The sequence below is a fragment of the Camelina sativa genome, chromosome 4 (genome assembly GCF_000633955.1).
Source record: "Camelina sativa cultivar DH55 chromosome 4, Cs, whole genome shotgun sequence".
Lineage (NCBI taxonomy): Eukaryota > Viridiplantae > Streptophyta > Magnoliopsida > Brassicales > Brassicaceae > Camelina > Camelina sativa.
In genome coordinates this window covers 720,122-737,659 of record NC_025688.1, presented here as the reverse complement: position 1 = coordinate 737,659, position 17,538 = coordinate 720,122, and the positions used below count along the sequence as shown (strand labels likewise).

The 17,538-nt window shown below is 35.0% G+C and overlaps 1 protein-coding gene, 2 long non-coding RNA genes and 1 other non-coding gene across 6 annotated transcripts; 2 read left to right on the top strand and 2 right to left on the bottom strand.

The window, feature by feature from the left end:
- LOC104779471 lies at window positions 293–2,816 on the bottom strand. 3 transcript variants are annotated; one of them, XR_766478.2, is made up of 6 exons: window positions 2,602–2,815; window positions 2,150–2,195; window positions 1,969–2,042; window positions 1,769–1,833; window positions 1,075–1,185; window positions 293–336 (listed from the first exon to the last, which is right to left on the bottom strand). It is a non-coding gene; the product is annotated as an uncharacterized LOC104779471 (long non-coding RNA). The 3 variants fall into 3 exon arrangements; XR_766479.2 differs by lacking the exon at window positions 293–336 and adding an exon at window positions 346–466 and having other exon boundaries at window positions 2,602–2,816; XR_766477.2 differs by lacking the exon at window positions 293–336 and having other exon boundaries at window positions 869–1,185.
- LOC109132642 lies at window positions 970–1,644 on the top strand. Its single transcript, XR_002037639.1, has 2 exons — window positions 970–1,059; window positions 1,275–1,644. It is a non-coding gene; the product is annotated as an uncharacterized LOC109132642 (long non-coding RNA).
- TRNAV-AAC lies at window positions 8,179–8,252 on the bottom strand. Its single transcript has one exon. It is a non-coding gene; the product is annotated as a tRNA-Val (tRNA).
- On the top strand, window positions 14,953–16,298 carry LOC104783426 (pre-mRNA-splicing factor SLU7-A-like). Its single transcript, XM_010508586.2, has one exon. The coding sequence runs from the start codon at window positions 15,162–15,164 to the stop codon at window positions 16,296–16,298; it is 1,137 nt and encodes a 378-aa protein (XP_010506888.1). The 5' UTR covers window positions 14,953–15,161.

Here is a 17,538-nt window from a genome sequence, read left to right as displayed (position 1 = left end):
TAGGAAAAAAATGTAAACCAGATCGTGGCAAAAAAATAGGAACTTTTATACAAAACTGTAGCAAATCTCTGAACTATTAAATAGGGTTTTGATTTGCTGTATGTGTATATTAAGCCCAAGTACAAGGCTATAAGCCCAATTTTTTGTGAACCTTGAGTTTTTGGCTTATGCACAATATATGAAGCCCACAAACATAGCCTAAGCATCCAAACACGTGTGTGCACCTTTTCATCTTCCTCTCCTCTGCTCGACTAGAAGCACAACTCCACTAATAGATCCACGTTCATGGTGGTTACGACAATTCTCATCTTCTATATAAATTTTCTTCAACTTTCTCTAAACACAAAAAAACGAACCTCAAAACCTCTTCTATTTCGTTACCAAAAAAAAAACCTCTTCTATTTTCAATTACCAATGCACCACCAGATCAAACACGAAAACCTCTTTCAACTTCAGAAAGCTAAATCTGTTTGAAAACAACAATTATCTTTGGAGGTAAGTTCTTTAGCTTTTGTTCATATCTATTACTTTTTCTTCAATGCATATTAATTATGATTTTCTTCAATGCATATCCCTCTGTGCGACCTTTTAACAAAACATTTTTTTTATATAGGTAAAGTATCTGTTCAAAATTCTAGATTCTCTACAAAGTTGTTTCTTGATGGAGACCTATCTGAGATTGCTGAATTTAAAATGCAGTAAGTCTTTTATTTTTCCTAAATTTTATAAGCAAATTCTTTGTTAAAAGGAAAAATCTTGACGATATCTTCCCTTATTTTCAACAAAACTTTGCAGGCTGGGCAATAGGAACCAGATGATGTTCTTAGAGTTTCTCAACTCATGACAACTGATTTGAGCAACAAAGTTGAAGATTATTTCCCATTAAGTAGCTAGGAATCTATTGATCAGATTACTTAAACTTCTCAGGTATTTGTTTTCATATTCAACTCTATTTTATATAAACTTCATATGTACTTATCCCGTAATTTTCTGACACTAACACCACTACGTACAAGCAAAGATCAGGGCAAGATGATTTATTCTCCTATTTAACTCCAGGTTAGTTGTACTTACAGTATTCATTTGCTTCTTTCACTTCTCTGGGAACGATTGTCACCGCTTGATAACGTCTGTTCCTTTGCTTCTTTCACTTCTCTGGGAATGATAGTCACCGCTTGATACCGTCTGTTCAAGTTATTGAATCAATTAGTTTCTCCATTTTTATTATATTCTGTTTATCTTTACTTATATTGATTATAATCTTTTTTTTTCAGTTCCAAGATGTCTCTCTATTACTCTCATGGTTCTCAATTTTTGGAGTGGATGAAGATGAACACACACAACCCATAAGTAAAACAGCTGACTTACACTGAGTTTCCTAAACACTTTGTTTGGAACAGAATTACTAAAAAGTGGACCAGGCGTAAAAGAAATTCAGGTGTTACTCAGATGCAATTTAGGTCAACAGCTATTGGTGATCAGTTTTACATGAGAATCCTTTTAACACATAGAAGAGGTGAAACCAGTTTTGAAGATTTACGTACTGTTGATGGTATTTTATATCCTACGTTTAGAGATGCATGTTTTGCTCTAGGTGTCCTTCAATAAGAAGAATAATAGCAGTCAATGCAATCCAATTTTCTATTTGAAGAACACAGTTGCTATGTTTTTTTTGTTTTGGTTTAATGTTCCTAATTTTCCTAAATCATGACTCTTACTCGAATTTTTAGCTACTTTTTAAAAAGTTAAACCAAGCAACGATAAATACCTTAGTGATAGAATGAACCTGCAATAATGTCAATGGCATGTCTACTCCAATATCAACTGCATCCACTGAAGATATCGTGATTTGGTTAGACCATATATGTTAATCAGTCTACGTAAAAGAGAATAGATTGAGGATAGATATGTAGCCGAAATCTGTCTTAGAATAGAAGAGCTTGAGGAGCTTGAAGGTCAAGATTATACCGTCGTCAACTTGAGCTATAACGGACATATTACGGATGTTGTGTTTGTAGTCCAAAATTCTTAGAACCTCTCAGCTGTAAAATTGACATGAAAGTTTATACGAATTGTTTATAAGTTTCAATTCCAATAGCCAGTAATCCTTAATAAAAAGAGATAAAATAAGTACATAAAAAAATCGAACCATTTTGTCCAACTTTTGGTTCACAATCTGTCCAATATTCACAGAACTAAAAACAAGAAATACATAGAGTTAGTAATAGAACAAATTGACTAAAATATTTCATTCCCAAAACAGAAGGTAAGTAAAGAAACTGAAGAAAATATCACTTATAATCAGAGACTGAAGTTTGCCAAAAACTAAATAAATAAATAAATAATCAGAGACTGAATAGTTGAATAAAAACTGAATCAAATTGAAATCAAAACTGAATTGTCAAATCGGTTGTGATCTAATAAACCAAATAGAGTATACAATATAATAGATTACGGAGAACATTGATCAGAATAATTGATAACGTGGAGGACAGTCGCAAATTAAATAGGAGTCTGTTATTTCTCAAGTCAGTTACTTCGTTGTCAAATTTAAGAAGTGATTCTTACTAAATTAAAAAAACTTACAAGAAAGGAAATTACCTGAACCCGATCATACATGTTCAGCTCATGTATATAACAGAGAGAGAGAACGGTGATGAAAGGAAAGAGGTATGGCGAAAGAACAGTGGTGAAAGAGAGAAGAAGGTATGGGTTGCGCTGGCTCAAATCGCAATTAGGTGGCGTAGTATGGTTCCGACGAAGGAGAGGATTTTACATTATCTCCTTTTTCTGATTTTTGTTTTAAGTAATCTCCTTTCCTTTTATTTATTTAACAGTAAACCAAACGAGTTTTCCAAAAAAAACAAACTGAGAAAATTAGTTCTTCTAATTCAAATAATTAGTGTAGTATTTTCATTAGTTGTTACTTTTTAAACAATCACACAAATATTCTCATTACTTTATTACTTTATGGGGTCTCTTCTTTTTTCTGTTTTATCTTAAAAAAATAGCCTATTTCTCATTTTAATATTTTGTTAAAAACTAGCGTTATTAATAGATATTTTATAATTCGACCAAATTATATAGTAAAATACTTACCAATATATTACTTTTAACAAATTATTGTTACTTTTAGTATTAACATATAAATTGATAATATAGTACCAAATTATATTGTTAAAATTACTAAAAATAAATTGATAATATACAACCAAATTATGTTGTAAAAATTATTTAAAATTCTATTATATTAAATTTTACAAATAATTATTCTGTGCGTATGCACGGATCAAAATCTAGTAGTCATATAATTTGTATGATTATAATAAGATTTATTATATTTTGAGTTGGAGCAAAACAAAAATCAGCCGAAGAAAGACATTAAACCTAAAGTCATTGTTCCTTTGTCTCTTTCCTCCTCTCTTCCTCGATTCTTCCTCCGTGACCTTTAAAATTGGTCTCTTACCAATCTTTTTTCGTTTCTTACCACCTTCCCTCCACTGGATCAACCAATCATGTATTATATAATTAACAATTCTATGTGTTTGCCTCCGATTTTGTCTTATCCCATCACGAATGGTTACCTAAATGGAAAGAACTACTCTTATCTATCTCCAAGGCTGGTTATTCCGTAACAATTGTGTAAGAACTCTTTTTCTCACTGAGTTTGCTACTTCTTAAATTGATTTGATTCTCTTATTTTGGTGAAAATAAGTTTTTTTTTTCAATATTATTGATTCTGCTATATAATCCATATAACTATATTCTCTGTCAATACAATTTTGATTTTTTTTCCTTTCAAAATTCCATTCTCCGTCTCCATCAGAAACTAAATAGCAAACATTGCCCGTGAGATCTCTCTCCACTTCCATCACCGAAGATGCATTTGAGCCATCTTCTTCTCGAGGATCCGAGCCTTCCAAATCCATGAGCTCTCTCACTGCTTGATGCTTTAAAATCCTAATTCTTTGATATGTACCAGCTCTTCATCGAATTAGGATTTCGCATGGATCGATTGCTCATAGTATATTTGTTAGGCAATAACTGGTAGTGACACAACATGAGTTAGGCTTTAGGTATAAATAAAATAAAAATCTTACAAATATACGTCTGATGGTTTCTCTGTATTAAAATTTAGACATTTTTAGATGGCTATATTGGAAGACTTACCTCGCAAACGAACATGCAGGTTGATGAAGTTAAAAGAGATGATGTCATTTGCCTGTCAAGGAATGCTGCTACTTTGGCTGGTTCTCTCACTCTACATGTCTTTCAAGTTCATATTGATCTGCCAACTCTCACATAGAAGGATAAGGAGGTCAGAGTTGCTTCTAACCTCTAAATCTCAACATTTTATATTGAATCATATGTTACATTCAAATATTAAATTCATATGAATTGCATGACTTCTCCTCTTGAATTTTTGGGACCGGTTCATTAGATCCTTTTTCACAGAAGAGTGAACTTTGTACCCTGAAAATGACATAACAGTAGGTTAGGTTTATGAACATAAATACTGCTGAATGTGTATGTATACAACAATATCAGATCTTTATACTTACCTTGGCATCATCGAGTATCATGTCAATTGTTTCACCAAACATTGGTGTATATGTCTCCCAGGTATGAAGAACCTTGAATTGCACTTTCTGTGAAGTCTTGAAAGGCTTCACATCTCGTAGGATGCAGTCATTGCGAGGTATGTGTTTCAAAACTTGTATTTGAAAATTGGTGAATGTGTGATGATTGGGTCTATGCGTTTCATGATGATATTTATAGGTGATTCATATATTAGTGTTTAGGTTAGAAGCAATAAATGATAGATTTCTTGTGCAAGCACAAAAATCTTTGATACGCATAATTAACATTGATTTTTTGGTATCGATTTAGCTATGTTCGATGTTTATTTTTGTTTTTTTTGGTAAGTGTATTGTGTGGCAAATATGGTAATTGTATGCTAATTATAAGGTGACTGGAGAATTATTAGTCAAAATTTCAGTGATTTGCATTGTGTGATTTAGGCAGATATTAACATTTAAACATATGCCATTATTACCACTCAATTATGGATATTTTTAGGCTATATTCCTTGATTAGTAACAAACTAATAACTATTACATTTTTGTCTGTTTTGCAGGATTTATCCTATACGCAAGGCCCAACATGCATACAAAATAATTTATAAGGCCCAATTTTAAATCAATATCCATGCAGCTGGATAGGTTGTCGGATTATCCGGTGGGTAATCGGATAAACACGCGGACCCTACAGCTAAAATCGAATCTTTAGTTTTTTAAGTCATTTTTGTCCTTCTTGATTTCAAGAAAGTGTCTCTTTTATTAATAATTCAGTGGCAATTTGAATAATTAAATTAGGAATTTTGGACATTCTCTAATTTGTACTTTCTCTTTTTAATTATAAGAAGATAAGCACAGACAGTCATAGTCATATAGTCATTGTGTATTCTTTCTAATTACGCGTTAACTCATAGTCATTAGTCAAATGTCAAATATAATTGCTTATTTAGTTACTGGTTAACTTAAATGTCAAATGACAAATTTACCAAATATACTCATGGGTGGATGACGTGGTTTTGCACCTACCTTTACATATATCGATCGGTCTCATACTCTCATCTTTTCAAAAGATCAAACAACATATTTTTGTTGTTTAACCTCGCCGACACACATTTTAAATAATGTTTAGTTATAATTCCAAACCCAATTTCACTTTCTTTCGTTTCTATAATTTTTTGAATAGATAGATATGTGAATTTTCGTTAAAGTGAGGAGTTAATCTACGAAGAAATTTAACCAAATTGAAAATTTTAATGATAGATCTAATGATAAAAAATATTGTGTCAGCCGGGGAAGTACCCGTTTGATTTAATTAAGCTTGCAAAAATTGTAAGAAAATAAGATGAATTTTAAAGTGAGGAGAGATAATATTCATAAAAATGGGAAAGACATATGCAACTTTTATTTGCATAGGATATAGAAACCTTTGGACCACGAGGAGACGAAACAAAATGATAGGAGAGCATCTCCAACTCATTTCTTCATTTTTTGCTCCAGTTTGGTATTTGGTTTTTCTCCAACAGATTCATCTATTTTTGACTTCAGACAAAATATATTTGAAATATTGTATATAAGTATTGATTTGTTAATGACCGTTTTTATAAAAATTACATAATCAACCCAAATATTTTATATAAGAAATAAGCAAAAAATTACCATAAATTTTTATTTAAAATTTGTTATAGAACAAAATTACACTATAAAACATTTGTTAGTTATTGTTGTATTTTATATTAATTTTGAGTTTAAGTACTCATTATGTATTTTAAATTTTATTGTTAAATCAATTATACCCAAAAAAAAAAAAAAAGGAGATTCTCAAAAATATCTCCAAAATAAGTTTTTTTTCTAAACTTAGCACAACATCTCTATTTTTTTCTTCTTGTGTGTGATTAAACTGTTTCTCGTCTCTTGTTTACCACAACATCTCTAAAATTCCAAAAATAGCACTAATTAATCTTTCAAAATTAAATCATAAATTCAAAATACTAAACCCTACCCCTCAAAACTATATCCTAATTGTGAAATTGAGAACCCAAACCTAAAAAAAAATATTTAATATGTTAAATAATGCTATTTTTAAAAATTTATGTTAAGTTTGGAAAAAAACTTGTTTTAGTGCTATTTTAGGGTATTTCTCAAAAAAAAAATTGTTCGCTATGTTGTTTGTACTTTTTGTTGTCTTGGATTTTCTGTTTCTATGTAATATATGTTATTGTTGTATTTAATAATATTATTAAACTATATAATTCACATAGTTATCTATAAATTTAAATATGAAATTATAATTAATAACTAACTTTAGTTTTTTTAATAAAATATAGATATATCAAATTTGGAAATATCTATTTTGGAGATGAAAATGTAAGGTTGAAGAAGTTTTTTCTCCAAAATAGAATGAGGTTGCAAATGGTCCTAGTTCATCATCATCTAAAACAAATAGTTATCTTACTTTATACACATAACAATTATAATCCCCTAAAATATTGATGCCCAAATCCTCTTCGTTACTTCGCCTATATACACGTTTTTGTATTGTTGGTTTTAGTCCATAACAACACATTTCCACTAGCAAACTAGTTTATTAAAACCTAGATGTAGAGCCTTAGCCTCTCCTCATCAAGTGATATTTATCATTTAACTCTATCGGAATCGGACATGTCAAAAGTTTATTAGATTGTTGATTTTGGTTAATGAAATCTTCAAAACATTCAACAGATTGGTAACAACTAAACATCTCATGTAAGAACGACTCTGTCATGCCCACGGCATTGATTACAATTTTACAATGTGAGATTATCAATTACAGCTGACTTTTAAAATGATGCACATCAAATAAAACACTCATGTCTTCTTGAATTTAGTGCTAAATGGGATTTGGTAAAGGAACGCTCATCAGCTTAGTGCTAATGTCCATAATAAGAAGAGTATACAGTACTGTTTTCTATTGGAAAAACACTATTTTCCTAATATTTGAGTATGATATATAATAAATAAGTTGATAGACAAACAAATTAAACAAAAATTTCAGAGGACGTTTGTATTTAATCCACAAAGTAATAAAAGAGGCCAAAGAAAAAAATATGTTGAGCAAATAAGGTAACAAGAAGATCATGGAAACGAAGAACAAATGTAAACGTTGTTTTGGCCTAGAGTTTTACTTAACGATATTTTTTAGCTCAATAAGCAAGTAAGCTAGTGTCATCTCTGATTATATTCTTCCTTCGTTTATGTGCTTTGGTTTCTCATTTATATTTATCCAAATTGCATTTGTGTCCATCGCAACCAGGAAAACTTCCGGGAGCATCGCCTACATTAATCATAAGATTATACAACAATCTAGCTCTATTATTAGACCCCTATCGAGAAAGGTACGTACGTACCAAATAGAAGAAATTAGCTCGAAATGAGGTTATAGTATCTGATCACAAATCTCAATGAGGTATTGCAAAATAAAAGGTATATATTATATATTTTGTTAATTTTTAGAAGATTTTAGGTGATTTTCAAAAAATACAAATCACAAACATTGGAGAAATGTTACGTATGAAGATGTTAAATATAATCCAACGGTTATTATAAGGGAAAACTAAAAAGAAAATGGATTCGCCCGGGTTCGAACCGGAGACCTTCAGTGTGTTAGACTGACGTGAAAACCAACTACACCACTAAACCATCTTGCCAAGTTTACATTTCTTAAAATTATAGACGTAGAAACATCCATGGAACAACCTCCAGCAGAATTTCTCAATTTCGATGGCACCTTTAAAGCTCTACTCCTCACTAACAAATACACATGTAAAATTTTTGGAATCCACATAGTCTTTTAATCTCGTATGTAACGGAAAACAACTTTTAAAAGTTGTGTGCTAATTTATAGTCGTGTGCTAATTGTCATTGTCCCACTTTTAGTTTTGTTTATTATATTAAGCATTTGTTTGAGCTAGCGCATTGAAATTATGTTGGAGACTGTTGTTTCAACGGCAGGTAATTAGACAAAACAGGTTTGGTTCCAAGCATTTGTGTTTCTGTCCATAATTGTTCATTTCACCGTTTCTTGGGTGCCATATTTTGCTGTGTCTTGAAGTCTTGTTGAGGCCATGTCTTGTTAGTGTAGCACTATGAATGTACAGTTCTGATTAAAAATGGATTTTACCATAGAAAATACAACAGTCTGAGTTGTTGTGGACTGATATCATATAGGACAAAAGAGACCCTTTGATTGATGTGGTGTTGTGACTCAGATTCTACATAAGGAATGAATAAGTGTTGAGAAGTCTCTCCGTCAAAGAGAGGGTTTCATTACAAGCTCAAGAAGAAAGCACGTGGGTTTCACGTGAGGGTTGTTTTCTCTATTTGGATCAAGCTCGAGTCGGTTAAGATCGGGTTTGTTTTATCTTACTCAGATCTTATCTTTAAAGAAGAAGAGATTAAGAGGTTGTTAGATCTTAATCAGAGAGAAAAGTGATTTGATCTAGAGTGAAGGTGAGAGAGAGGATTCGAGCTTTGTAGCAGAATTGTTCTCTTTATCGTTCTAGTGGATTACCGGAGTAATACCTCCGGCGAGACGTAACGTTCCCGGTTCTGGGACGTGAACTCGTTAAATCGCTTGTGTTCTTTACTCGTTTTTCATATTTGCTTTTGCGTATTCTTCGAGTAATTCAAAGTCACGATTAGCTCAATCTTGTTCTTAGAGACTTACAATTGGTATCAGAGCTACGGTTTTGGTGAAGCGAAGCTGAATCAAGATGTCAGGAGTTCCGATTGCGATGTTCGATGGTTCCGGTGACTTCTCGTTATGGAAGACAAGGATACGAGCTCATCTAAGTGTGATCGGGTTAAAGGATGTGATGGTGGAGAAAGCTCCGTCTCCGCCACTCACGGAAGAGGAAGAACAAGATCCTGAAAAGAAGAAGAAACGGGAGGCGGATGAGTTAGCTAGATCGGAACGGTGTGATAAGGCGAAGAACGTGATCTTCTTGAATGTGGCGGATAAGGTGTTGCGGAACATTGAACTGTGTGAAACTGCAGCTGAGGCATGGTCTACGCTAGACAAGATGTTCATGCCTACTACGTTGCCGCATCGGGTTTACTCTCAATTGAATTTCTATACTTTCAAGATGCAGGAGAGTAAGAAGATTGATGATAATATTGACGATTTCTTGAAGATCGTTGCAGATCTAAATCATCTTCAGATCGAAGTCTAAGATGAGGTACAAGCTATAATCCTGTTGAGTTCTTTGCCAGCTAGGTTCAATAGTTTGGTAGAGACTTTGAAATATAGTACTGGGAGAGGGAAACTGAGGCTAGATGATGTTATGGTTGCGGCAAGAGAGAAATAAAGGGAAGTAGCTCAGAACAGTAAATCTGTAGGTGAGGGACATTTTACCAGAGGTCGATCTGTAGAGAAATACAGTGGTCAAAGTAACAAAGGTAAAGGAAGGTCTCGATCGAAGTCTAAAGATGGAAAACGCGTATGTTGGATCTGTGGGAAGGAGGGTCATTTTAAGAAACAGTGTTTTAAATGGCTTAAGATGAACAAAGGAAAGATGCAGAGTTCTGACAATGGAGAAGCTGGGATAGCAAATTCAAGTGATCAAGCTATGGTTCTAGTGGCTGTTGGTGAGAGTTTGGTTACATCTGGAAGTAAAACTGATGAATGGGTATTGGATATTGGTTGCTCGTTTCATATGACTCCACGGAGGGATTGGTTATGTGAGTTCAAGAAGGTAAGCTCAGGCTATGTGAAGATGGGCAATGATTCGATGTCTCAAGTTCAGGGAATTGGAAGTGTGAAAATCAAGAATCAAAATGGTACCTTTATTATTCTAACTGATGTGAGGTTTGTACCAACAATGTCTAGAAGTTTGATCTCATTGGGCACATTTGAAGATAGAGGATGTTGGTTTAAGTCTCATAATGGTATTCTCAAGGTTATAATGGGTTGTTCCGCGATTCTAAGAGGAGAAAAGAGGGAGACACTCTACATTCTTCAAGGGGAAACGGTGATAGGTGAATCTCATGTTTCAGAAGTGTCGAATGATGAGATTGTACTGTGGCACAGTCGTCTTGGACATATGAGTCAGAAGGGTTTGGAAAATTTGGTCAAGAAAGGGTGTATTAAAAGGGAAGTCATCAGAGAATTGAAGTTCTGTGAAGATTGTGTATTTGGGAAAAACCACAAAGTGAGTTTTCCTCAAGCTCAACATGTGACAAAGGAGAAGCTGGATTATGTGCACTCAGACTTGTGGGGATCTCCTCATAATCCAACATCATTGGGTAATTGTCAGTATTTTATTTCGTTTATTGATGATTACTCAAGATATACATGGATTTATATTATGAAAAAGAAAGATGAAGCTTTTGAGAAGTTTGTCACTTGGAAGAAAATGGTGGAGACACAATCAGAAAAGAAAGTAAAGAAGTTAAGGACAGATAATGGGCTCGAGTATTGTAATCAATACTTTGATAAGTTCTGCAAGGATGAAGGTATAGTGAGGCATAGAACATGTGCTTACACTCCACAGCAAAATGGAGTTGCTGAGAGGATGAACCGCACAATTATGGATAAGGTGAGAAGCATGCTGAGTGAAAGTGGAATGGAGAAACAGTTCTGGGCTGAGGCAGCTTCCACCGCTGTGTATTTGATAAATCGATCTCCCTCAACTGCTATTGAGGGTGATCTTCCTGAAGAAAGATGGACTTCAAGAATACCAGATTTAAGCTCATTAAGAAGGTTTGGTTGTCTAGCTTATGTTTATTGACCATGTTAGACTCGAGACTTGAGGTTGTCCGTACGGTCATCCGTACGAATACCATTAAGGCCGAGGCCTATCGAGTGTAATGAGAAGAGATGAGGTGAAACACTCAAACAAGGCCCATTAGAAGGATCTCGAAGAAGTTATGGAGCCGTTGGAGGATAAAGTCACGAGATAGTTTCCCTTAGGGAGACCAAGTCACGTCGCTATCAGCCTTGGGATCAATCCCTTCTCTCTCTTTATGTCCCTATTTACAAGTTGTCGAGTGTATAGGATTGTTAACCTAGTTTTTCTTCTATTTAAGGCTCTTAGTCGACATTGTAAACACTATTCTAATAGAATCTCATATTTTATCACATTCTCTCTACTTTACTTCTATCAAACCTTGCTCTTACTTCCGCTTAAACAATTTAAACCAGCAATGTTCATGCTGACCAAGGAAAATTAAACCCAAGAGCAAAGAAGGGTTACTTCACGAGTTATCCAGAGGGTGTAAATGGATATAAGATCTGGGTTTCTGAAGAAGGTCGGTGTGTCATAAGTCGTAATGTGGTATTCAGAGAAGCTGTGATGTATAAAGAGGCTCGAGTCAGAATCCTTAGAGCAAGGTGGAGTTGATCGAGGTTCAGTTGATCAAGGTGGAGTTACGAGTGATCAACAAGAAGTGGTGCCATTGCAACCTCTAAATCAAGAAGAAACAATAGAAGAAAATGCAGAGGTAGAATATGACGAGGAAGATTTAAGTGACTACCAGTTGGTCAGAGATAGAGGGAAAAGAGCTATCAAGGTGAATAAAAAATACCATGAATCTTATATGGCGGGTTTTGCTTACTATACTGAGGATAAAGGCAGGACAGAACCAAGGTCATATAGAGAAGCTTTATCATATCCTGATTGGAAAAAATGGAATGCTGCTATAGGAGAGGAGATGTCATCAATGGAAAAGAACCACACATGGGATTTAGGAGACAAACCAGAGTGTGCTAAGGTAATCGGTTGTCGCTGGATTTATACACGAAAACCTGGAATTCCTGGAGTTGAAGCACCAAGGTTTAAGGCAAGTTTAGTTGCAAAGGGGTATTCTCAGAAGGAGGGAATAGACTACTCTGAAATATTTGCACCAGTAGTGAAACATGTGTCAATCAGGTATCTGCTTTCAATGGTTGTACAGTTTGATATGGAGCTACAACAGATGGATGTGAAGACAGCCTTCTTACATGGTTTTTTGGATGAAGAGATAGTAATGGCTCAACCAGAAGGGTTTAAAGATAAAGATCATCCTGATAAGGTATGTTTCCTTAAAAGATCTCTGTATGGTCTCAAGCAATCTCCTAGGTAGTGGAATCTACAGTTTGATGCATTCATGAGTGAGATAGGCTATAACAGAAGTGCTTATGATAGATGTGTCTATTGGAAAAGTTTTGAAGATGGTACGTATATATATTTGTTGTTATACGTTGATGATATGTTGATTGCATCTACTGGTAAATCTCATGTTCGAGAATTGAAGACTTTGTTGGGTCAGGAATTTGAGATGAAAGATTTGGGTGATGCCAAGAAAATTTTGGGAATGGAAATTACTCGAGATCGTGTTGCTGGAACATTGGTGTTGTCTCCGGTTGGTTATGTAGAGAAGATCCTAAAGTTTTTTCATATGAATCAGTCAAAAGCAGTTGCGACTCCATTGGGAGCACATTTCAAGTTAAGAGCTGCAACTGATCAGGAATATGACGATCAGTTTCATAGGATGAAGACAGTTCTTTATGCTAATACTAAGGGCAGTATCATGTACGCAATGATTGATACTCGTCCTGATTTGGCTTATCCTGTTGGAGTCATTAGCAGGGTCTTGGGAAAGCCACTTAAAAGTCATTGGGAGGCAGCTAAAGGAGTGTTGAGGTACCTGAGAGGTTCTGAGAAGAGAAGCCTTTGTTATCGAAAGAATGATGATTTCTTATTGCGAGGCTATTGTGATTCGGATCATGCAAGAGATGGAGATTCTAAGCGATCGATCTCAGGTTATGTGTTTACTGTGGGAGGCAATGCCATTAGTTGGAAGTCGAAGATACAGAAGGTAGTTGCTCTCTCATCAACTGAAGCAGAGTATATGGCTCTGACTGAAACTGTTAAAGAAGCTATTTGGCTAAAAGGTTTAGCAGGTGAGCTTGGTCATCCTCAGAGATTCGTGGAGGTTCATTCTGATTCTGAAAGTGCAATAGCACTGGCGAAAAATTCAGTTCACCATGAGAGGACCAAGCATATCAACATCCGGTTACACTTCATAAGAGACATTATCAATGAAGGTCGGGTGAAGGTACTTAAGATTGGTAGTGAATGCAATTATGCAGACATCTTTACGAAGGTGCTGCCAATTGAGAAGTTGAGTGGAGCATTAGAGATGCACCGGGTTACTGAACACTGAGCGGTGGAGCTCAAGTACCGGAGGGGGTAGTCCAGGAACTAGAAAAAGAACAAGCAAAGGGTGAAAATCAGAGTCAAGTTGGAGAATTGTGGTGTTGTGACTCAGATTCTACATAAGGAATGCATAAGTGTTGAGAAGTCTCTCGGTCAAAGAGAGGGTTTAATTACAAAGAAGAAAGCACGTGGGTTTCACGTGAGGGTTGTTTTCTCTATTTGGATCAAGCTCGAGTCGGTTAAGATCGGGTTTGTTTTATCTTACTCAGATTTTATCTTTAAAGAATAAGAGATTAAGAGGTTGTTAGATCTTAATCAGAGAGAAAAGTGATTTAATCTAGAGTGAAGGTGAGAGAGAGGATTCGAGCTTTGTAACAGAATTGTTCTCTTTATCGTTCTAGTAGATTACCGGAGTAATACCTCCGGCGAGACGTAGCATTCCCGGTTCTGGACTTGAACTCATTAAATCGCTTGTGTTCTTTTCTCGTTTTTCATATTTGTTTTTGCGTACTCTTCGAGTAATTCAAAGTCGCGATTAGCTCAATCTTGTTCTTAGAGACTTAAAACTGAGTTGTGGAGAAGTATGTGATGATTTATAGATAATTAACTAACTTATGAAAAGTGTTCTAAAATAAGCACTTGTCTCTTTTCTTGATAGTGGATATATAAACTTAAGAAAGATTATGGTTACTTATTGCGTTATTGGTAATTCAACCACTACACAAAATTCAGATTTGTTTGAAGCTTGGCTAAAATAGAAATATACAGCACGAGAGATAAACTGAAGCCAGTATTATTGAGAATCAGCCTATGCTGATTAGCCAACAACCAAAAATCGGTAAAAGTATTATATGACTTATCGCTTTGGTGATTTGTGTAATATTGTTGTCCAGTAATATTTATGAATTGAATTATTTTCAAATACTCAATTTGTGCTTCTTCTTTTTTGTTTTTAGTGTTTTTTTGTTGTCTTCATATTATAATGGCTTCTCCTCTCTTGTTTCTACACTTAAAATGGAAGAAGAACGAAAGAGGAATTGAAGAAGACAATGAGAAGCACAAGACAAGACATGTTTAGATTTGATCCTCTACACAAGCAACTGTCGAGAAAAAGAAAAAGGACACTCTTATTCAAGAAGGAAAGTTTACAAATTATGTTTTAGTTAAATTAGAAATTTCATTAGTTTTTTCCTTTTCCGGTTTAAAAGAATTTCCTAAAAAATTATGTTAAGCTCTAACTATAAATATGATTGCTCACGGGAGAAAGATAAAACTTTCCCTTAAGAGTTTATTTAGGGATCTTAGTTTCTTATCACAAATCCCACCAAACTTCATTCTTTGCAGCCGTTAATTTTCTTTCTAATTGTTGCGTGCAATTGTGCAAAGAGTAAATCGAAACGACCTAACAACAATGGCGACAGCTTCAGTTGGTTTTAAGTCTAGGGAAGATCGTAGGAAGCAAAACGAATTAGAGGAAGCTCGTAAAGCAGGGCTTGCTCCACCTGAGGTAGACAAGGATGGAAAGGTAATCAATCCTCACACACCTCAGTTTTTGTCAAAAGTTCCATGGTATACCAAGTCTAATTCTGAAAACCCGAGTCTGGAGCATCAAAAGAATTGGAAAACCGAAACCGTTTCCACAAAAACATACTATCAAAGATGTGCCAAGATTGACCAAGCCGAGAAATATTGCAAGGGAGCTTGTCAGAGCTGTGGTGCAATGACGCATGATGTTAAAACATGTATGGATAGACCTCGCAAGGTTGGAGCGAAATACACAGACAAGAACATTGCACCTGATGAGAAAATCGAGAGTATTATATTGGACTACGATGGTAAGAGGGACCGATGGAACGGTTATGATCCTTCGAACTACCGTTTTGTGATGGATCTGTTTGACGCGAAAGAGGCTGCACGAAAGAAGTACCTCAAGGAGCAGCACCTTAAGAAACTAGAGGAGAAGAACAATAACGATGCAACAAGTGATAGAGAGGAAGAAGACGACGACTTAAGGGTTGATGAAGTTAAGCTTGATAAGGATTTTGCTAAGGTTACAAAACGTGTTCGTACGACTGATGGTGGTAGCACAGGAACTGTAAGGAATCTGCGTATCAGAGAAGACACTGCAAAATACTTGGTGAACCTTGATGTGAACTCAGCTTATTACGACCCTAAATCTCGATCCATGCGTGAAGATCCGCTCCCGGATGCAGATCCGAATGATAACTTTTGTTTAGGAGATAACCAATATAGAAAAAGTGGCCAAACTCTGGAGTTCAAACAGCTAAACACCTATTCATGTGAAGCTTTTGAAAAAGGACAGGACATGCATATGCAAGCGGCTCCTTCCCAAGCTGAGTTGGTTTATAAGAGGGTTAAGGTTGCAAAGGAGAACCAGAAATCTCAGAGAAAGGACGCAATCATGGCAAAGTACGGGAATGCAGCAGCTACAAAAGATGACATCCCAATGGAGCTTTTGCTTGGACAAAGTGAAAGACAAGTCGAGTATGACCGGGCAGGCCGGAGGCTTATAAAGAGAGTTCACTAGGCGGGTCCGCTGAAATATATTCGTTTCATTCTCTTTAACCATGTCAATTGTCAGCTGAAGAAACCTTAATTATTACGTTTCATTTAAACAACATTGTCTTTTTTTTTTATAAAACAAATACTCACTCCGTTTTAATTTAGTTGTCCACTACAAGAAAACCTGCGTTTAGCGACTACCAATTGTGACTCTTAATTCAGTCGTAAAAAATAGCGACCACTTAGCGATTCATTCACGACTGTTTCCCGACGAAATTTACAGAAGAAGCAAAACAGTCGCACTTTTACGACGGAAACATTATAGTCGCAACACAATCGCAATTTGAGACTGTTTAGTGACAGTAATTTATAAAAAACAAAGAGTCACAAATTAGCATCGATTTTGCAACTTATACTCCGGTCACAAGTTTATTTATCGATAACTTGCTAACTCCTATTTTTTGCGACGAAGGTGCTACGACATGTGCGACTTATTTGCAACCACTTTTGCGACTGTTTAGCGTCTAACACCTGAATTAGATACTGGTTTGCGACTCCTTAGCAACTCTCGATTTGTTGAATTTGAAATTTCACATTAGAGAAATGTTAACATGTTTCTATACACATTTCCACTTTGAATTGATCAATATCAGTCATATAAACTTTGTCAAAGCTTTCCATTTTAGTATTTAGACACAAAAATTTCATAATATCTAAATCATTGTAAAGAGTATACATGTTATTTCATAAGAAGGTTTGTAATTTTATGAAAATTGCAAAACAAAGATATGAAAACAATATTTAAAGGTCATAAACTAATCCATATACTCTAGAAGACAATCATGAGTCCATATTGTTGATTGATATCAATAGAATTGTGCAAAAATGATAGATTCCAAAAATTTGTATTGTGACTAAAGTCGGAGAGTCACAATAGAGTAACAAGTTGCGACTAACTTGTTACTCTATTTGCGACTCTTGTTTTTTGCGACTATCTTGCTACTAATTTTGCGACGATGTCGCTACCCTTCTGTGACCATTGTGTTACTCTATTTGACCACTTTATTATTTTTTGCCAAGTTTTAGGCGCGTAATATTCCCCCCTTTTTTTAGTATGTGTCTCTTTTGCGACCACTTTGCGACTCCTCTTCGTTAATTACTAGGCAAAGAACACAACAAGCTCTCTTCTTTCTCTCTTTCTATTTTCACTAAGTGTCGAAAACCTTTCAACTCTCTCTTCTTTCTCCTCTCGAATCTCTCCTCTT

Excerpts from the sequence above, each read along its gene's own strand:
- LOC104783426 (XM_010508586.2), top strand. The coding sequence starts at position 15,162 with ATGGCGACAGCTTCAGTTGGTTTTAAGTCTAGGGAAGATCGTAGGAAG.